At 38.5% G+C, this 21,369-nt stretch overlaps 4 protein-coding genes across 5 annotated transcripts in view; 3 read left to right on the top strand and 1 right to left on the bottom strand.

Annotated features, from left to right (window-relative positions):
- Positions 1-1,308: 1,308 nt before the first annotated feature.
- On the top strand, positions 1,309-8,347 carry LOC113672163 (bile acid-sensitive ion channel). Its single transcript, XM_027188442.2, has 7 exons — positions 1,309-1,522; positions 3,039-3,949; positions 4,413-4,569; positions 5,478-5,540; positions 6,077-6,224; positions 6,735-6,826; positions 8,060-8,347. Exons 1-7 carry the CDS (start codon positions 1,348-1,350, stop codon positions 8,170-8,172), a joined length of 1,659 nt encoding a protein of 552 aa, XP_027044243.2. The 5' UTR covers positions 1,309-1,347; the 3' UTR covers positions 8,173-8,347.
- A 2,503-nt stretch (positions 8,348-10,850) lies between these two features.
- LOC113672164 (3'-5' exoribonuclease HELZ2) overlaps positions 10,851-21,369 on the top strand; it is a 28,540-nt gene continuing 18,021 nt past the window's right edge. For both annotated transcript variants that reach the window (XR_016180638.1, XM_089185681.1), the window contains exons 1-13: positions 10,851-11,111; positions 16,118-16,305; positions 16,642-16,693; positions 16,798-16,992; positions 17,213-17,249; positions 17,395-17,519; positions 18,302-18,364; positions 18,798-18,965; positions 19,159-19,195; positions 19,362-19,486; positions 19,657-19,740; positions 20,756-20,821; positions 21,067-21,124. Coding sequence is in view for 1 of the 2 variants with exons in the window: in XM_089185681.1 (XP_089041807.1) it covers positions 16,292-16,305; positions 16,642-16,693; positions 16,798-16,992; positions 17,213-17,249; positions 17,395-17,519; positions 18,302-18,364; positions 18,798-18,965; positions 19,159-19,195; positions 19,362-19,486; positions 19,657-19,740; positions 20,756-20,821; positions 21,067-21,124 (1,024 nt within the window). In the remaining variant the exon portion in view is untranslated. The remainder of the gene's footprint in view (positions 11,112-16,117; positions 16,306-16,641; positions 16,694-16,797; positions 16,993-17,212; positions 17,250-17,394; positions 17,520-18,301; positions 18,365-18,797; positions 18,966-19,158; positions 19,196-19,361; positions 19,487-19,656; positions 19,741-20,755; positions 20,822-21,066; positions 21,125-21,369) is intronic.
- On the top strand, positions 11,992-14,022 carry LOC149039106 (uncharacterized). Its single transcript, XM_089185682.1, has 2 exons — positions 11,992-12,283; positions 12,683-14,022. Exons 1-2 carry the CDS (start codon positions 12,162-12,164, stop codon positions 13,920-13,922), a joined length of 1,362 nt encoding a protein of 453 aa, XP_089041808.1. The 5' UTR covers positions 11,992-12,161; the 3' UTR covers positions 13,923-14,022.
- LOC149039105 (uncharacterized) lies at positions 13,960-15,915 on the bottom strand. The gene is made up of 2 exons (XM_089185683.1): positions 15,691-15,915; positions 13,960-15,449 (listed from the first exon to the last, which is right to left on the bottom strand). The coding sequence occupies exons 1-2, from the start codon at positions 15,862-15,864 to the stop codon at positions 14,370-14,372; spliced, it is 1,254 nt and encodes a 417-aa protein (XP_089041809.1). The 5' UTR covers positions 15,865-15,915; the 3' UTR covers positions 13,960-14,369.

Genomic DNA, 21,369 nt, shown 5'->3' with positions numbered 1-21,369 from the left:
ATGTACGTGTATTGTAAGCATTCTCGAGTATCGCGTGAGATACTCTAATGGCACGGTAAGTAGTAATACTAACCCGCAATATTGTTCAATGACTGTTTTTCCGTTGCAATGCGCGTGCTTGCCCTATATATGTCCTATGAGCCACTATGAACAAAATCTTTATTTACGCATGCCCGTGCGTAAGTAAGATGACGTGAGCATTTTTTTAACCTGGCTTCAGAGTTTCCGTCCTGGTGAGCTGAAATGTATTTTCCCTTCTCTTTGAAATATGGAAGAAACCAGTGAAGAACTTGCCAATTTTCCTATCGGCATTGACCTTTTAGGTCCTGATCCAACAAGCAAAAAAACATAAATCCGAAAAAACTCACAAGTTGCACGTTTCGCAAATTTGTCGGTAGACCGGGTCTTTGACATTTAAAACATTTTTAAGGACACTTGAGTTCATTTGGCTTTGATTTTCTCCACTTTCCCGGTAAATTTAGAGCATTTCATTCACAGTTATCGGTTAACTGAATCAAATGTTCACGCTCAAACCAAAGTATAAAATGTGGCGTGTTTTTGACCAGCCAATAGGGACGTTTGTTCACAAACTTCCCGCGTTCATCCATAGCTCGATATACGCAAGGTAAGCATGAACAAATTCTTAAATTCAACACGCAGAACTTAGGATATTTATTGGTTATACAGTGTATGATAATTATTATATTTGGAATGAGCGTATTTTGCGGAACCTGACAACGTGGAAGAAAAAGGTGAATTGTTTTATTTGTTGTGACTCTGGATAAATAAATAATAGCCATTTGACGCAAAAATATGCACGAATGTTTGTCTGCCGACAATATCTGTTCTGAGATGGGAATAGTTTTCTGAGGGCGAAGCTCGAGGAAAACTGTGATCTTCGAGAACCAGATAAAGTCCAACGATAAATATACGAGCATATTTTAGGGCCTAATGGAGGCCACTGTGTGGTTATTATTCTTCAAATACTCCTCAGCGCGCGGGAAAAATGTTTACGAACAGCTTACTGTTGACGGCCTGGAAAGTTCACTTTTCAGTGTTCTCTGGTACGATTTTATGAACAAAAAAAACATGTTCGTTCTTTTTCTACAACCACACACCGCTCTCTCGTCCTAAAAGAAATTTTAAATGCAGAGTTTTCTGTATTGGATGTAAGGTTCGAAAATGGAGAACTATCATTTGGGTTATATGTTCGGATATTCCCCAATTATAGCTAGGGGTATTAGGTCACGTAAGGCGTTTCGACCAATCGCACGCGGGTAAAAATATTATTATTATTAATCCCAAAAGTCAGCTATCACGCGCACCATATGCGCCATCTCTCGCTAAATGGAACTCGAGGAAAAACCTTCCCCTTTCCGTCAACAATCTCGGGACAGAAAATCCAGCGACATGAAAGCCGTGGGTGATGATCCAGTGAATGACCGAGGGAAGGCTGGGAGAGATAAAAAATCTTCAAACAACTCGAGCGAAGTTGTTGATATCGACGGCAGTTCTGTAACAAGTAAGTAACTAGCCACAATCGGATCAATCGAGTTTCTTATGCTGGATAATGAATTTTTTTTCTAATAGAAGGCAATAAAATAAAATTACAGGTAGTCCGAATCTATTTCACTCGACAGGTAAGTGGATATTGTACTTGGAAAATGCAAGTGAATTATATGAAGTTTTTCACAACAAGGGAACGATTAAAAACGCTTCACCAGAGATAGCAAAGCTAATCATTTCAATTTCCATGAACGTTCAGTCACCTTAACCTTTATGCAAAGATGAAAGTATATACAATGTACTTCTACTCTTTGTGAATGTATCGTCCTGAGATAAAAAGCTGAGAATTCTGAGAAAAACACCAAATACCACATTCATAAGTATCTCTTAGTGTTTCCTTATTTATCTTGAAGGAAATATTGGAACTGATATAAAAGCCACGCTTCATCGGAGTCAGCGAAAGTAATCATTTCAGTTTTCACGAACGTTCAGTCATTTTAATCAAACTGAAGCATAGATGAAAATGTGAACTATGTATTTTCACTTTTCGTGAATAAATTTTCCTAGGATAAGAACTTGAGAATTTTGCGTAGACCACTAATACCACATTCATAAGTGTTTCTTAGTGTTTCCTATCTAATCTTAAATGGTATATTGGAGCAAGTGCGTGACGCTTTTCATATGCTTATTAGCAAGCTCGGAAGTGAATGCCGTGCACTATGTATGGACTTGGCTTGGCGACAAACTCTGTCAGTTCTGAGTCGAGTGAAGCAACGCTTTCAGCCAAATGCAAAACGTCTGTGTTTTGCACTTGCTTTGAAAACACGGTAGCACGTAGAAATATTGAATTGGAGTGCACCGATTGAATAAACATGATTTATTTTCTCGCTCTTTCAGTAACGGCTGGCAAAGTCACAGTCAATTTAGCAAAAAGTTGTAATACTATTGTCCTTCGAGTTACGAAAATAAATGTAAATAAAGATTGATATAGACTCAGGCTACTGATGCAATTTCAATTTTTTAAAATTTTTATTATTATTTTCATGGATACTATTATTATGATCCTTCCCGTTATTGTTATCATTATTGTTGTGATTGATATTTATCTTTTAAGCCGTTTCTGTCAGAAATTTTCTTGAGTTTCCTTAGAGGTTACTGGAACTACATTTATTTTATGCACTGAGTTCTTTTTGATTCAGAGCATTTTATCATACCGAAAATCTTACTGAAGTTCTAACAGATAGCCGAAACAGGTCTATTTTTCAGACGAAGTCAACGGCACCAGACTCTAAATAAATGGGACAAAAAAAGAAAAAAAAACAGATGTGGTCTTTGCAAGAATTTGCATTTGAACAGAACCTTTTCCCAGCAAACAGAGGGACAAAGCGTGCTAACCTACTGGTTAATTAATTAATTAATTCATCATCAGATTAATCATTTGATAAATAGTTAGATCGATAATTAAAAAGATAGGGTAATTCTTTTGTAAATATGTTGTAACTTCGTATTTTCTTTTTCCTTCATAAACAAAGTTATTGAAAACCGCCCATTTACAACGTTTTACACTCAAGAAACTCCCCAGGGAAAAGCTGAAACTCCAGAAACTGAAAAGTGGGGTGATTTTGCACAAAACACAAGCCTTCATGGTTTCCGAAACATGTTTTTTCGGGCATCTCTTTATGTGCGAATACTGTGGCTTATCTTACTACTGGCCTCAACTGGTTTGATCTTGTATTTCATGTATAGAAGCTTTAGCAAGTATTTTCAATACCCAATTGCCACGGTCATGAGGATCCAATACCCAGATACAATGGTTTTTCCTGCAGTTACTTTGTGCCCCATGACAAAGTTCACGAAAAACAAAATTTTCATGACAGACGATGACGTAATGTTTCAATCATTGGGGCTAGACTTACCCGTTTGTAATGCAACAGCGCACGTCAGAAAGGGAAGGCCATGTGGAGAAGCCCTACTATGCTGTTGCGCATCTTACTTCCAAGACGTTTCTGTGGCTCTCAGTAACTGCACCGAAGAATACAAGAGAGAACTTCTTGATGTTATAATGAAAGACAAGAAATCTTTCAATGACAAGAAATTCCAGGAAGCCTACGGTCCAAACCTGCAGAGAAATCTAGCATGCCGTTTCGGCTTACTGGATTACAAGTGTACTGGGAAGGATTTTTTACCTACTGTAACAGAGCTGGGGCTCTGCTTCACTTTCAACTCAGGGCGGAATGACAAGGAAATAAAGAAAGTGTCTCGTAGTGACTCAGTACGGGAGCTACATTTAGAATTAGATCTTCACTTGGATGACCACTTGGCTGGGTTTTTCTCTGAGGGGATCTTCGTCATTATCCATGATCAGGGGGTATATATAAACTCTGCAGATACTGTTCTTGTAGCCCCCGGGAGTTATGTTCGCATCAACGTCAAACGAAAAGTGGTAAGTTTATGTGCTAGTAAAATGCAGACATTAAAGGATAGGTATCGTTGATGAAGTAGTGTTGAGTGCTCTCCCATTTAACCATGGCAGCCCGCGCCTAATTCCCGATTCTGGCCTTGTGCATGGGTTTTAATATTCTCGACCTTGCTTCGGAGGTTTTCTCCGGGCCCTTAGTCCCAGTTTTCCTCCCTCTACAGAAACCACAGCAAAAATTTTACTTGATGCTCGATAGTATTAATGACTAGGCATATAATTGGTCTGCTTTTGTTCGTTCTGTGACCGCTTCGAGACGGGTGGCCGCGATCAATCAAAAGTGAAGGGTGGTCACTTTTCACGAAATCTACTTGCGTAGAACAGCTATAAGCAGTAGCACTTTTAAAAGATAGAGGACTCCATTGTTTCGCACTCTGCTTGTTTACATAATTTTGTTCCAACTATTTGTTCGCTTGTTTTCGCTTCAAAGTATCGCAACAAGAAAAGTCCATATGAGACAAAATGCACCGAGACAAAAAATCTTGCTGGTTTCCTAAAGTACGACTCTGACGGATGTTATTACGAATGCTTGTCAAACACAACAGGGAAGAAATGTGGCTGTAGGTTACCTTCTCTCGTTGACTCAGGTAAATAAATAAAATGATCCAGCTCAGGATTTTCCCTCATTCTTCTCTTTTTCCTCGCACTTTTCCTTTTCTGTCGTAAGCCTTCTTATTATATACTCAACAAAATATCGCGTTTCTGATTGGTCAATGATGAATGCATAAATAGGTTATAGAGTGCAATAGAGGTTATAGAGTGCAATACGGAGAAGTTGCCATGGAAACACCGGGGAAGCGCCAAATTTGAACACCAAATTATAAAAAAATCGAGAATATAATAAATAAAAAAATCGTATGAATGGATTTTCCCTCATTCTTCTCTTTTTCCTCGCACTTTTCTTTTTCTGTCGTAAGCCTTCTAATATCAAGGGATCGGGTAATCAGATTTAATCCTCAACTCTTTTAATCCTCAAAAATAACAGATAACTTTCAATCCTCCTCGGTTTTTGCTTTATTTCAATGTTTTGAAAATATCTTAACACCGAGGCGCATTTCATTATTTTTATAGCAAATGCACAATATAATTATTAAATATTATTATTGTTATTATTATTATTATGATGATGAATGACCTGTCAAGTTATTTACAAATATGAAAGGAACAAACAGACCAAGACAAAAGCAACTTATCATACCTACCCCTCCCCCCTTCCCATCTGTTCTCGCGCTATATAGGGAGGGGGGGAGGGGATGATTTTTCATTCTAACTGAGAGAGGAGTAATAACTTTTGATCCGCCTTAGCGCCTTTCTGATTGTTGGTTTTTCGATCGTCAATATTCGGGTGGTATATTGTGGTTATTCCTATCAACGTTCGTTGATAACATTCGTCATTCGTGTCCCTGAAACGCCGATATTTAATGAAACAGAAGTGTCATCATGATTAGATAGGCCTTTCTTTTCATTTAATAGTGCAATTAATTTTTTTTCCAAGATCGCATGAGCGAGAGGATCTGCTTCAGGGATGACTTTCCATGTGTCTTTAAGGTGTATGAAGGTAATAATAATGTACATGTCTTTCCTTCCTCCTTCCTTCGTTTGCACATTTTTGGGCTCCTTCTTGGTGTAGAAGACACAGGACACGTCACAATAGAAAACCGCCTCATTAACCTATCATTATCATTGTTTCACTTGTTTCTTTGCCGATTTGTTCATATTGTTTTACGTCAACTATGTCCTCTACACCGAGTAAGAGCCTGTCTTGGTCAGTTTCTAGTATCTGTCAGTGGTGTTGCCTGTCTACCTACATTTTGGCAGTCCATCCTTATAACAATCGAAGACTATCGTTACAGCTTTGTAATGATAGAAATATACTGAATCGAAACCTTGCGATCACAAATCGAGAAAAATCAGCCGATTTAAGGCAGCAGAAAACTCAGCCATGAGTATTCTACAGTTTACATGCTGCATAATGCAAAGCGTAATAGCTTTGAGATTAAATTGTCAGAAACTACCAATCAGAGCCGATATTCTGTATGACAGATATGACGTAACTGGAACTGATTTCTTTATCCTATGCTCTATATGCACAAGACTTGGTCAGCGGTAACCAGTGTGAATGCCCCCTCGCTTGTGAAGTGGTCAAATACGAGACAAAAACATCTGCTGCAGCCTTCCCAAGCCCACTGCTGATCAAACACTGGAAAATGCAGGGAGTTAATAAGACTGATGACTACCTCAGGTACGTCGATTGTAAATTGCTGAAGAGGACGCGACAATAGCCGATAGCAGATAACAATGCAAAAAGCTAATACTTTCATGATCTCATCCCTTGGACACGGGGGAGGGAACTCGTGATATTGTTGTGAGATATTGAGGGATGCGTAACTTTTGGTTTATAATTATATTTTAATCAAGACACTACATAATAATTAAAATTGATTCCTGTATAGCACCTTGGGATCTAAATCTTCTCTTGTTTATTGGATTTGCAGGTGGCATGTTCTCCCATCATAAAAAGATTCCGTACATGATTTCATGTTATTATATCTTACAGAAAAATACATAAAACTTTTCATCAATTCTTGCAAGAGCCCTCGTCATAAAATAAGCGACAGAGAGGAAAAAAATCAGAGAGGAATTCTCCACTCGACCTCCTGGTTAGGGCCTACTCTCGGCTCTAATCTCTAATAATGTTGATGGTGACAACAATTATTATTTCATTGATCTATGTGAATATTCATCTTTGCAGAAAGAATCTGATAATGCTTCAAGTTGGCTACACCTCCTTAAGTTATGAACACTTTAAGCAAACATCTCAGTACGACAGTACTGCACTCATGGGTATGTTGAATGATTACAGATCTTTTACCGATGTTTTATGAAAAAAAATAAAAAAATAAGATAAAATAAACGAGGCTCGCTCACTCTACTTTACTTCGTCTTCCTTGGTGTGGTTCGCTTGAAGTTCTGAGAGATTTATGCAGTGTCTAATTTGTCAACCGCACCTTACAGCTGTTTCACCATCCCATACTCCAACGTACAAGCTAGGGTGATGTTGGCCGACGTTTTTCTTAGACCGGCCAATTGCTATTTTTGTCTCTAAGTTTTCAAGAATACTACGCTTTAGCGCTTATGCATTCCTGATTTAAGAGCTCGACTATCATTTTCAAAATTAATTACTATTACTAAGATTTAATTGCTAATAACCGCTTCACACACACACACACACTTTTATTTTTTATTTTCTTACATATTTACAAGATATTCCTTTGACCCGCAGATAGTAAATGCTAATCGAGGCGGCTCAAAATTTATTTATTTATTTATTTATTTTTTCTTTAATGACTTAATTTAATTACACTGGAAATAAAACGGAAATGAATAAAAATAACAAATAAGGAAAAAAGATACACAAGAAAAGAAAAAAAAAGGAAAATGACACACGTTCATTGTAAGAGAGAAAAGGACCTAGAGTTTCTAGGTGTACCACAAATTAATGTTTGTGATAGGGCCTCACCTCCCTTGTTTGATACACACTCTTGCTCACTGGCTGATATAGAGTCTACGACCTGATTTTCAGTTGTTTGTAATAGTACTATGACTAAGTGGAGTCCAATTCGGTCTGTAGTCATACTAGTGATGACAAAATCGGACGACCGCGCAATGGGAGTCCGACTTGTTTATCACGAGTACGATTATAGGCCGAATTGGACGACACGAAGTCCTAGTACTAATTAATCATAAAAACTACATTTTCCCAGAAAAGAAGAATAGCCAAGTTATGAAAGAAAGGGAAAATTTGCATTAAAAGACGGACAAAGGAGGCGTAAATTACTTATTGTTATTGTGCAATTGTGATTGGTTGATTTCAACTACAACCTTGAATGTGATTGGTTTATTTAACTGTCTGATAACGAACTGTCCGATAACGAACTGTCTGATAAAAACTTGGTTAGTGAATTAGTGGAAAATATGAGTTTTTTTAAACCAATCACAATCGAGGAAATCGTTTTTTTATGATTACAGTAGAAATCGGTTAACGATTTGTTTATTGCACGGTTTTGTTTCCTATAGGAGAAATTGGTGGTACCCTTGGATTATTTCTCGGCTGCAGTGTTCTAACTGTCATTGAATTTATTGACTTCGCCATCTACTTGTGCTACATTCGAAAGAAGAAGACCTCCTGATATCCAAGCTGTACTCTGTTAATTAAGCACTTAACTGATGTTCGAAGGTGAACCCCAAAGGTTATTTACCGAATGAGTCACCATCCGTTTAGTTTTGTAATACTACAAGCTGTGGTATTTAAATTTGATAAGCCTCGTTTGATAAAGTGAACTTATTAAAATGAAAAAGCTTCCATAGGTCGCTCACTTTTTTAGAGCACGTGCAGAAACTTTCACCGTTGACAAAACTTTATTCAAGGAAGGACTTTCCAAGATGGTTGATGTATGCAGACTTCTGTGGGAGGATAGAACTGACAAAGAGATTTCAAACAGTCTATAATCTCTTGATGTGACACACATCCCTAAAAAAAGAAACAAACAAACAAATCGTAACAAAAAGCGTCAAAGTTTTTCCTCCCTTACTCAAATTTAAATTCACATTTTATCGGCTTAATTGACGGCTGGCTAAACAAAAGCCTAAAAGTTTACTCAGTAAACAGTGATTTAAAATATCGTGGTTTAATTTTAAAAAAAAGTCCTCTGAACTTCAGTTATCAAAATGTTCTGAGCACAGTTAACGAATGGCAACGATTCAGACAAGAAGGCTCACCGAAGTGTGTTCAGATAACTATGCTCCAAGTGTATCTGGGTGCAAAATTAAAAATGTTATCTGGTATTTAGGAGGGTCTCAACGGCGCGATGGCTCTAACGGCTAACGGTTAATATCATTCCATTGTTGTTACCATAATTTTTTTCACCGTTAACATTTTTAACGATCATCGGTTAAAGTGTGTCACTTTTTTACGCCTAACGGCTAAGGTTTTGGGCAGTTTTACGGCTAACGGTTAACCCCGGTGAGAATCTCCACAAGTATTTGATAAAAAAAGGACCAAATTGAAAAGGTAGTGATCATTGTTTTGAAATTGCCCTTTGTTCCACGTCTGTCAGAGTAGCACAAGGCCGGTTGTTTTAGTCGTGATGGTAATAACCGAGAATGTTCATTTCCCGACAAAATTGACAAAATTCGGCACGTTCTTCTAAAAACCCATAAGAAAGTCAAGAAAAGCCCAAGGCTGCACACTCCATTTCCGAACGCCCGATTGGAGTAGCGAAAACTCAAAATGAGCGGATGGCCACAGATCCAACGCAGAATCCAAGCACACATACTGTAGTTTCATTTCAATTCACTACAATCTCAATCTTCCCCGTGAAGTCGACGCTAAGCCGCAGTTTGCTTGAAAAATTTCCAGTTTACAGTCTAGACGTTTCCAACGGCCCGCGTTCACATTCAACTTGATACACGACCGTTGAAAATCAGCTTTGTAACCCTGCCTCCTTTTTAAACTGAGCCTCGCTGAGGACCACACCGTCACTCGGCATGAACAAATTCTGTTAGAACCACGGGTGCCAAGTTACGGTGTGGATCCCGGTGAGGCTTAGTTTGGAGCTGTGCAGCCTTTGGTTTTTCCTATGTACGTAGCAAACCTCCAAATAGATAATTTGCTGAAATGGGTTCCCTTCAACGTAGTAAGCGGCTAGATAACAAGCAATGCACTGTGAAATAAGGTGAGGTATTTTTTATGAGAATTTGACCTCTATTTTTATTCCTTAGAGCGGTCGTAAATATTCCCATACGAACTCTTATAACTTCGCCATGACCGTTATTTCGTAATGCACTTATCAGCGGCCATCCCGGGGGGCTGACCACGGGGACATATGGGGGAATAGCGCGGGATCTGCTGACTTTTGTCCCCAATTTTTGGCCCGGGACGGGAGCATTGGACTGCTTTTGCATTTCCGAGGCAAGATACACGGGGAAAGACCCGCGGGATTTGTAACATCGCCGTTTTTAACTTTGAGCCCTGTACAGCCCTGTGTAGTAAACACAGGCCGAGGTAAGTATAGGTTAGTTTAAATTTTCATTCTATGACTTACAAGGTATAAAGCTGAGCCTCGCTGTGTGTAGAAAACAGGTGGACCAGCTATTTTTGCTTACTGTATATATTATTGTTAAACTTTTACTAAAAATTATGCAGGAAATTACGTTACAATTTGGGAGTCCTTCCAAATTATGCTCCCCGGGGGAGGGACAGTAATGGCTTTTTGGGGAAGAATATTGGCCCTGGGTAGGTGGAATTTGCGAATGTCTTGGTGCAAATGCCCTGGGGTTCCCCAGGGTCAACCCCTCGGGATGGCCGCTGATAAGTGCATAAGACGATCATCTCACAGCCGGAGCTTGGACCGCCTGTGTGTGAAATAGCTGTCGTCAGCGTTGCCATAACCAGTCTTAACTCATGATCAAGATTTCGCATGGTTCTCTTTGACAAAATCGTTATTTTTCTCGCCTAGGGGAGACGTTATCAGAAATGATGAATTTATAAATACGATTTAGTTTATTCTTGACTTGATATGCGTTCTGAATTTTATTGATTTCTGAACCGGAACGGTTCACAGGAGAATTTTGCGTTGCGTGACAATAACAGAACAACAAAAGCAATACGAGTAGGAAATTGTGGTACTTGGACTTCTACAAGAAAAAACGCATAAAGTTAAATAAACAGCTTATTGGGCCATAGCGATCTGACATGGAAATCTAGTTATTCTAAATTGAAGCTGTGAACATAGGCCGTTGTCCACTGATCAAATGTCAATCTATTTAATCAATCAGTCTATTGTTATGAAACTCACGTGCTGAGCGCATGACAGCCTCATCTGCAATTTCTGATTCAGCTCTCCTAAACTAGACAACAGTCTTGTATGTTATTATTTCGCCCGAGGTCGTAATACTCGACCAAATGCTGTTGAAAACGTCGTCAATGATTTCCCGGCGTACTTATTAGTTTGTTAGTTCAAAACGTTGGATAAGTATTTAGAAATGCAGACAGCGTCGAGAAGGTGAAATTTTCCCGAACAAAATGGCGATGTGTTCGTTCACGATGTAGGAAATATTTTGCTTTAGGGTAAGTCAATAGTTTTCATTTGGTATTTCTATAATTAGCGATTCAAAATGAACCAGATCGTGGGAAACATTTGAGAATTTCTTTGACGAAATGGTTACGGTGGTATCGAACAAATAGCGCGTGTTGACCTATTTTCCTTTTAACACCTGAAGAAATGATGTTTGAACGTCAAAAGCACGAGGGAAATGTGATTACGGAGGGCTTAAGATCTCTTCAATGGTTTCCTAAACTTCAGGGCAGCGCTCTTATATCATTAACTCCGACGCTTACTTCCTCTGTTATTTGGTATTAGGTTATATGTGGTAATATGTAGTCTAAATCTTCCAAAGCTTTTCAGTTTCTTTGCGGTTGAATAGCTTTCCTTCTTGAACTTCTGTGGTATCAGTTGGTGTTGTTTATATTATCTTCTCGAGCGGGCATAGTCATGAGAGCGTTGATGATTTTTCAAAATGAACTTGCCAGGTTTAAATCTACAAGGGAGGGGATTATTCACTAGAAGTTCTTGTGTCTTTCGTTTTAACGAATAAAAATTTAAACAGGTCGAGTTATTGTTTATGCGATGTTAATCAAGCCGTGACTGAAAGCTGTCGCTATTACGTGAACTTATTTAATTGCTCTTGCATTGTTTAGTCTGTCACCAAGCGCCTGGTGACAGTTTTTTTGCAGACGTTTAGATACTGGTTATGATTTGTGTGAACAGAGGTATTTTAATCATGTTTACGTCGAATTTTCTCACGACGTAGGCGAAATGTCAAGGAATAGAAAAAGAAAACACTGAGCTTCAGTTTTCATGCGAAAACAAGAATAAATTTATATTTATTCTGTTTATAGAGTCCTAAAGTGTGACGTCACGTTGCCATGGGGCTAAAATTTCTGTTCTAAACAATCGAGCGCGTCCTACTGATAACCTATGCGTTGCTGAGGTCAAGTGTGTAATCATCGCTTGGAACGGTTCAAAGAAGCTTAGAATAAGGTTCAGTTACATTGTTATTAACGCTGTAGGTCATAGAAATCTAAAACTGAGAAACGAAGGCGATCGAAACGATTAAAATGGTGCACTGCTTTGCGCCTGATTGCAACCATCACTCGGAAAGTCACACGTGTAGCTTCTTCGGATTCCCTAGCAAGGAAAAAAAGCTGAAGGAATATAGAAGATGGATTCACCTACTGAGGTTAGTAAGAGTTTTATTTCAATACTTTTTCTGTCCAGGAGAAAAGTATGCTTACGCAATTTATTGCGGTTGTGGAGTCGCCATCTTTGTTATGAAACTGATTAAGCTTATATAAATCTTACTGATTTTTAGACTCCTTTTTCTTGTACTCCAACTTCAAAATCGGTTCCCTAGAAGCCACGAGCCAACATTTGACTCAATGACGGAAATCAGTTGTGAGAGCTTTTGGTGTGGTTGTTGATACTTAATGGTCACCCTGCAGTGTTAAAACAGGCAGATAGAGAACTGTCTTCTTAATTAGAAATTTTTATAAGATAGAAGCTGCAAGATAAAAATCCTCCGCTAATAGCACAGTAATCAGAAAGAATTATAAAGCTGAAATTATCCTTTTTGCTATAGGAGAGAAGACAGAGAGCCAGGAAAACATTCCAGAGTCTGTAGTTGCCATTTCAGAGAAGGAAAAAAAAGTAATGGTCCTGAGATTTTCAAGAGGAACCAAGACAAACTTTTCCCAGCAGAAGAAGCAAAGCCAAAAAAGAAAAAAATCGAATCACAACAGACCCTACAAGAAATGATAGAAGCTGCAAGGAAGAAAGAAGAACTTGAACAAGGCACCTCTGGCAGCGTGGAGAGACTTGAATCAACAAGAAAAGAAGTTATACTGGAAGCAGAGTTGGAGCAGGCAAAAAGGGAAATGATTGATCAAAGAGAAAAAAATTACTATGTGCAAAAACATTACACAGTTTCGAAAATGAGTGAGGAGGTTTTGAAGATGGAAACTGGGCTGCCAACAAAGGAAGTTTTTCAAATTGTTGTCAACTATGCAGCTAGGTTTAAACAATCCATCAATTACTTTGCTGGCTGGAGAGTGCAATCAATCAGTTTTGAAGAACAAATATTTATAACATTAATGAAAGTCAGACAGAATTACACAAATCTTCACCTTGCACAGTTATTCAATTGCAGTGTATCTACAATAGCAAATATTGTAACAACTTTCATTCATGTCTTACACTCAATTCTATTTATTGACCTCATGGCATCCATCCCATCTAGGGATAAGAACAAGCTGTGTGCCCCATCATCTTTTAGTCAGTTTGGTTCATGTAGAGTAGTGATAGATTGTACAGACATAGAGATTGCCACACCTGGGCTTATGAGCCAGCAGAATGCTACGTATTCAAATTATAGGGGAATGCATTCCTTCAAGGTTATTGTGGGTGTAGCGCCAAATGGTGTTATTACTTATGTCAGCAAACTTTATCCAGGGTCAATATCTGACAAAGCAATTGTGCAGAAATCAGGATTTTTAAATCACCTTACTGCTGGAGATATGGTCTTAGCTGACAAAGGTTTTGTTATACAGGATCTTGTACCAAATGGTGTTTCAGTAAATATACCACCTTTTTTAAACAATGGTACATTCACTGAGAGTGAAGCAAGGGCAACAAAAGTTATAGCAAAATGCAGAATTCATGTTGAGAGGGCAAATGCTAGGCTCAAAGATTTCAAGATTTTATCTTTTATTCCCTCATATTTACGTTGTCATGCAGATATAATATTTCAACTCTGTGCTTCACTTGTTAATCTGCAGTTTCCACTGATCAAAGAGGGCTGTGAAGGATATGAATTTGATTAATGAACTAATTATTTTTCACATAAGGAAAATTGAATACTTTGTAAAATACATGTTGATCTGTTTGTTTTATTCAAAAAGTAAATCTGCTATCATTGTTGAATTTATGGATGCATGTATAATTTCAGCCCAACAACAGTTCACTACAACAGAGCAGTACAGCTCAACTGTGAAACAATGAAGTGCAAAAACTGTAACTGTTTCTAAAGTTAGTTTGAGTAAACCAGGAGAGCCCTGTTGGGATTTGAAGATCTGTGTTCCTAAAGTTACTAGAGTGAACTTAAAAGTACACCTGAGCTCCCAATACCCTCCATCTGAAAAGCCTCCCTATCTCAAGAAATTCCACAACAACATGCCATCAGTGAAGACTAAACACCAAAGGGCTCCTAATGATTCCTGAAAATTATTATTTCTTAAAAAATAATTACATGCAGTAATAGATCTGGAAACCTATAATTGTCCCTCTACAACCTTTGGGAAGAGGTGTTCAAAATAAAACTGAGTAAGCTTAGAAATGTTTCCACTCCAGCCTTCATCCTTTGCTATTTTCAAAACAACTACATCTTTAGATGTCCACACAACAAAATAGCAAAGCTTCCTTTGAGCAAAATGTATCTCCCCTTGGACCTGATGCCAGTAGACATGTTCTTCCTTTAAAGCATACTGACCACTTTCAGTTTTTTTCAAGCAGAAATTGGGGGAGATATTCACTGCCTCTTCCATTGTCATATTCCTTTCGGTGTAGGGACACTTGACCTCCAAAACAGAGTCTTCATCCACAATTCCATCTGGGGAAGCACCAAGAATCCCAGAGCCATCCAGCCATAACCCAGTTTCCTGTACAGTTTTTGCAGTTAAATTGGTAAATGCCTTAATCGCTTCTGCCTCGTTGTTTACCCCCCATTGTACTGCCTTAACTCTTGATATGTCATACTCTCCAAGGAGCCCTTTGAGAAGTGAAGGGGTCACTCTTTTGGCATGCAGAACGGATCCAAAATTGCTTGCTGTAAGCCGTCCCCTCCTTGCAAGATGCCAGGTTGGGTTGTCTCGTTGGCCTACAGTTATCTGACTGACTAACAGGATATCTGCTTCTGTGAGTTTGGCTTTCCGAACCAAACAGTCCAATTGTTGCTGTGTACCTCTTGTTTGGATAAACTCCTCTGAGTAGATGATTTCCTCAATTGTTGGCACAGGCAATTTGGCTTGGGGAGCAGGCTCTGGGCACATGAGCCAGCAAAGACCAGTGAACCTCCCATATGCCTTTAAGCTTCCATATAGTGCCTGACGATCTTCTGTGTTGGGAGATCGAGTAATCGCCACATGATTCTTTGGCAGAGGGAACAGTTCTTCGACTGCCTGTAAAGACAGGGAGGTATTAGACTTCTTTTTCCTCCACTGACATTCAATATCTGTGCGGCTTAAGTTGTGAATCCCATTTATAAAAAGAGCCGCCGCGTGACTGCATTTGAATTTTCCCTTTGGACATTCACACTCCGTGGATTTTATGTTGAAGTGGTCATCCAGGTAAATCTAAGTGGTAATTAAGATAAAAGTTCAAACAAGGTGAACTCATAAATGTCTTGGTAACACTATTTCATATGAATCATAATCTGTACGATTTAAGCCTCAGCCTGGCTTTTTTGATGAGGGAAATCGACAAGATCGAAAATATATATTTCTAAATTGGGGGAGTAGATAACAAGAAGGTACTTAAAAGATATTTAAAAATATTCCTTAGGCTTCTTAATGCGATTGGTGGCTCTAAACTCACCGTGACTCGATAGACCTTTTTCTTCATACTTGCTTGAACCTCACCACGTAAAATACCCTGATGGTAAGAAAATGACTCAATGTGTTCAGATCTGTAATGATTTTCTCCTCGTTCGATTGACTTCTTTTCTTCAGCGAAGAAAGATATCAGTGCAGCGATTGAAAGCGACGCCATTTTGGCTCTGAGCACGTTTGTTTAGAACAGAAAATTCTGCTCCCATGGTAACGTGACTTAACGGCTTTAGAACTCTATTCTTGTTCTCTCGTCACTATATTTCGACTCATAGCGTAGCTCCAATTTCTGCATATAAAACCACACACAACCCACAATTCCTCCAATCGCTTTGACGAAGGGCTAACGCTCGAAACGTGGCCATTTACGTTAACAACTCAGTTTTAAATACTTAACTACCCTGTTATTTATTTAGAGCGGCGAGTACCCGGCCACCTCCTCCAGAACACGTGATACACTCAAAGTCTGCACGAGAGCCAGCAGCAAGTCTGGGTGAAATACTCACCTACCAAAGGCAGTCTTTCCTTTTACATTCTATTGCGTTATATACTCTAAAAAAGCCGCGACAGGAAAGTTCTGGAAGTCAGTCATGGCGTACCACAGGTAATTATCTGCTGGCATCAAGAACGATACTAAGCTTTATCTTTTAAATATATTCTTTTTTTTTTTTCTTCTTCAATTATTTGTTTATTTGCATGTCTACAAGTCTATTCCGTTTATAGAGCAGGTTTAGTAGAGTCTGTCAGGAAACATTCAAAATTTCGATCAATGATGTAACAGGGGGAAATCAAATTGTTATGAACATCTTTTCATGAATTACTTCTTTTCATTAGCCATTCAACTTATTTCATAGTTAACATCATCGCCACATTTTTAATAATAAAAGAAGTTAAGTGACACGAAATTAAAGAGTCATAACTTTCAAGCATTACTTTGCAGTTCCATGTCTTTTGATGCAGAGTTAGAAGACTTACCATTTCCCATATCGCCGGTTTGTATAACTTGTTTTAAATAGTAGATTACACTTTATATCGCGGGTTCCATTTCAGAGGATGGTGAATTTATTTAAAAGACATTCTTTGTTTTTATCTTTAGTCCCTGCTGAGTTCGTCTCTTGTGTCGCCAAATCCCGTGGAAACTGTCAACAATGCTGAGCAATTCATGGTGACTGGAGACTATGGTACAGCTGCAGCGCTTTTTACTTTAGCTCTTCGACACTCAGAAGTTGTCGTTCCTCCTGATTTGAAAAGTGCTATTTTATGCAAAAGAGCTAAATGCCTACTTCGTCTGGTAAGTATCGTCTCCCTATCTCTCAACCATCTTTATGTGACGACCCGTTTTTTTTTTAAGGCGCTCGATGAAAATGTAAGCGACTGACGTGCGGAAAAGTTTGGCTTAGTTCTTTCCATTCGACCCATAATTCTCGCGGTTTTGTTCCTCACGACACAGGCTACGTCTAACTAAAAGCTAAGTGTTCATTAGTGATACTTTTTTTGCCTTTGATCTTCAGAATTACGTTCAGCAAGTTTTGCGGGATTGTTTAGCTGGTAAGAAAATCAGAATATTAATTAATCTTTTCTTTCCAGTTTATTTTGGGAAGAAAGTAAGATGGAATCATATTTTATGTGAGAAATATTTCCCACAAAGTGTGGCAACTTCGCACAGTTAGTTTGATTTTTTTTTCTTTTTCAGCCAGAGAAATCATCGGAGGAGAAAATGAGCACATAGCGTTTTTATGGTCGCACGCACTAGAATTACAAGGCCAAGTGCTGAAAGCTTTTGTGAATTCCGTCATCTACAAGTTTCTCGATCCCGAGGTATTTCTCTCCAGTTTTTTAGACTCGAAGCATTTAAATACATCCCTAAGTCAGTGAATTTTAAATTTTGACTCGTTTATTGTCAGATAGGTTCATATTGAGAATAAAGACTTGCAGGGACGATTAAATTAATGCATCAGATGTTTCTAAAAAATTTAACTAGGCTGAAACCGCAATTAGCAGGAGCAGACCGAACTCGGCCACCCGACCGCCCGTAATCAATAAGATAACTGGCTCTCCTACAATCCTGCTTTTCAATTTTAGTTTATCACTTTCTTTGTCCCTCCAACCAACAAACCTGCGTGCACATGCCCTCAAGTGCGCTTCCCTTTTTGAAACGTCACCAGATCTCCCCCCCCCCCCCCCAAGAATGCGTCAGGTTTCTCGTTCTCGGACTGTGCAAAATTAAGATTTCACGGGTTGAATATCTTGCTTCGCTGCCTTATTTCCACGTCGCCTTGGAGATTTTGTTGAAGTCTTTATAGGTGGTTTTACAGGGCTGCACATGAACTTAGGCTGACTGATTTTAATTAGCAAATAAAGAAGCCTTGACTGTGCTCTGTTCTGAGCACGAAAGAAGTGTAGGAATAAACACGAGACGTGGTCGACTATTTCTCCTCACTTGACACTTGACAGCTTTAGCTCAGCTCCGTGTTTTGTACTCTGATGGAGCACGCTCTTTCAACCAATAACAGAGCGTGTTGCATCCGAATAATAAATAAATGATGAAAAAAAAAATCCGAATTCTTCATTTTTCTAACAGTGCTTTCCTTGGTTTTTAGATGAAAAGAGATAAGAATATTGTGGACAGGTTAAGAGCAAAAGTAAAATCGTTGTGTGGACAGGTAAAGCATGGTTTATAATATCTCTTAAAGAATAATGAGACTTATTCTGTAGCAGACAAACACTTTCAGGAGCGAAATTTTTCAGTGAAACGTTAGCTGAAAGGAACTAGTGAGAAAATTTCCAAGCTTAATTTCGGAAAATTGATTACGTACATATTGCGAAGATGTATTTTTAGGGTACATTTGAGTAATTCAGTTATTCGAACATTTTTCCATCACGGAGAGTAATCAAACCGCCTACGTACACACGCAGTTTTACAAACTGGAACTGTGGTCATTTTGAACGGACTCCATGTTTTTTTCTATCACTCGTACACTCTTTCTAACCTAACTTTAATTTTGTGTTTTAAGATTTCCTTCTACCATAATCACACGAGCTCTGACCCAGAATCAAAAGTGAAGAATAATACATTTTTGTCTGAATTCTTTTCAGGGATTTCACCAAGCAAGCAGCACAGTCGATATGCTAATAGAACAGGGAGAAATGAAGCTCGCAGATTCTCTGACAGAATTAGCTCTGAGCTTCTTTACAGAAGTCGTGACTCTATTCCCAATGGTCGTGGAGGCTTATGAATTACGAGCTCAGTGCTACTTCAAACTGGTAAATATATTTTTGTGGCATTTGTTTGTTCACAGGCTGGACTGGGGTTGCAGTTCTTAGGGAATCTAAGGCACCTGGTTGTCTAATATAGAGATATAACTAGGAGCAAAAATTATGAACATAAAATTCGATGGTCATAACCGGCAAAATTGTCCCCCTCCCAGGGCTTAATATGCTTCTTTTCTTTCATCAGGGAGATTTTTTCCAAGCCAAACGCGACTGTAATCGAGGTATGAAATGTTTCAGCTGTTCTTAAATGAATTCTTCAAGTCATATTATATAATTTTATATCAAACGTCTTCGAGTGTTTGGAAAAAAAAGCAACTAAACTACGATCTTATAATCGTCAACTTTGCCCTATAATTATACCTAAATTCTACGTTATTTTTTCCTCAGCTCTTGAATTGACCAATCGCACTAGTACCGTTGCGTTTGATATAGAAATTAGAACGAAAATTCAATTCGAGGAGTTCGATGATGCCTTGAAACTGGTGAATGAATGGCAAACAATTGATCCTGAGGTACGTTTCGCGATGATTTGAACTATTTAATCTAGCGCTCATGAGTATCCTACTTGAAATTGTGTTAGACATTACAGAATTCCAAGAAGAAATTCATCAAAAAGTAAAACTGAAAAGGAAAGTTCCCAGCAATATAGTTAGTATAGCTTATGAGTTTCTCTTTTTCAAAGAATGTTGAGCTCTCTGCGATCGAATCGGACATCAGGGCTAAGATGGCAACAGTGCAATCTCAGGACATACCGCCATGTCAGTCAGTAAGTAGAGGTTGATTATTAATAAACCTGCTTTAGATATGTCCTGACGGGTCATTAAAACCAGACAATAAGTGATGTGTAATAGTCACTATTTCACAACTCTGGTGCACCAATACCACACATGACTGAGAAATCTTAAAGTTATAGCGCTTCACCATTGATAGAATATCAGTGTCATGATATAGGAAGTCTCGAGAGTTTTGGTTTGTTATCGCAGCCTTCAAATACTCGGTGACTTTCTATCCCATTTTTGTATCGCTAGGTAACATTCAATTCCCTTAAATGTTCATCAAAAAATTCATAACGACATTCTATCGTACAGCTTTCCAATATGTCGTTATCCGTCCATCAATCAAGGGACATTGGCAAAATACCACCTATGAAAAGGGTGAAGCCCCTACGGGTGCGTGTTTCCGAACAGCGCAGTGGTTTGGAAGTAGGTAAACGAGAACTCAATGACTAGCGGAAACCTGTAGCAATTAAGGAAAGACATTGGCGTAAATATTGAGACCTTTTCTCAAGTGTAGCAACATTCAGATCCCATTGACCCCTCAATGTCAACAGTCACATCCCATTGTCATTAAAAAGTTTTATAATGTAGCAAGGTAGCCCTGAGGTAAATCCGATTGTTCTGATTGGTTCTTACATCGTCCGTGTTCTGCTATACCGTGTATTTTTTGTTGCGAAAGCCAGCAAATTCAGTCTACACAAGTTTGGTCAGAGCCCCTTATATGAGACTTCTAGCTAAACTCGCTTGCTCGCGTCGCACTGCCAGGACCTTGGGCCAATATTCTCCATTACGACCCTTACGCTCGGTTAATAAGAAGTTATCAAGTAATGGTGTCAAACAATGGCTAGTACTGACGTGTAGCTCTGTCAGGATTGTGGTTTTTCTTAGGGTCAGAATACAGCTAACTAATCGTATAGAATTCAAAGTCAGTTTCATAATACCTCTTCTTAACGATCTTTTTTTCCTTTTCATTCAATAAAATGTATAATTTTTGCTTTATTTTAGGAATACCAACAACAAGCACAGGAAATAGAGGAAAGGAATAAGCAAGAAGACGTCCAGGATGCGAAGGTTATTTTTGCGCTAAACTATTTTGTGTTTCTCATGTTACTTTTTTGCGCTGGCTGTAAATAACTCCTTTTCGACACTTGAATCTCACATAAAATAGTAAAGACGATGTACACACTGTAAAAATTTGAACGTATGACTTTTAGCATTTACCGAAAGCTTGGAGCTCCTGTCTTCTCCCTAAAAAAAAAAAAAAAACGAAATAAAATAAGGATCTTCTTACCTCTCCTAATGTTTCTTACACACAGGGCAAAGCTGTTAATCAGAGGAAAGAAGAGCAACTTACAACATCTTACGATTCTCCTGGTAAATACGTGGTGAAATGTAATTTTAGGGAGAGTATGCTTTGGTTTATCTTGTCTATGCCTGGCGTGCTTAATTTGACTCACATACACACTGGCCCAGCTAACAAATAAGAATACAATGAAAATGACAAAAATCCAATACCTATTGAAAAACCTGCGAAAAACCCATTTGTTTCCGTGTTATTATTTTTTTCTTTTTGTTCTTTGACCTCTTCTTCATTTTGTATCTGGTACTGTTATTGTCAT

Source organism: Pocillopora damicornis, chromosome 10 (assembly GCF_964200805.1).
Source record: "Pocillopora damicornis chromosome 10, jaPocDami1.2, whole genome shotgun sequence".
NCBI classification, from domain to species: domain Eukaryota; kingdom Metazoa; phylum Cnidaria; class Anthozoa; order Scleractinia; family Pocilloporidae; genus Pocillopora; species Pocillopora damicornis.
Note: the sequence above shows the minus strand (reverse complement) of the source record. Positions and strands in the feature narration are given on the sequence as shown.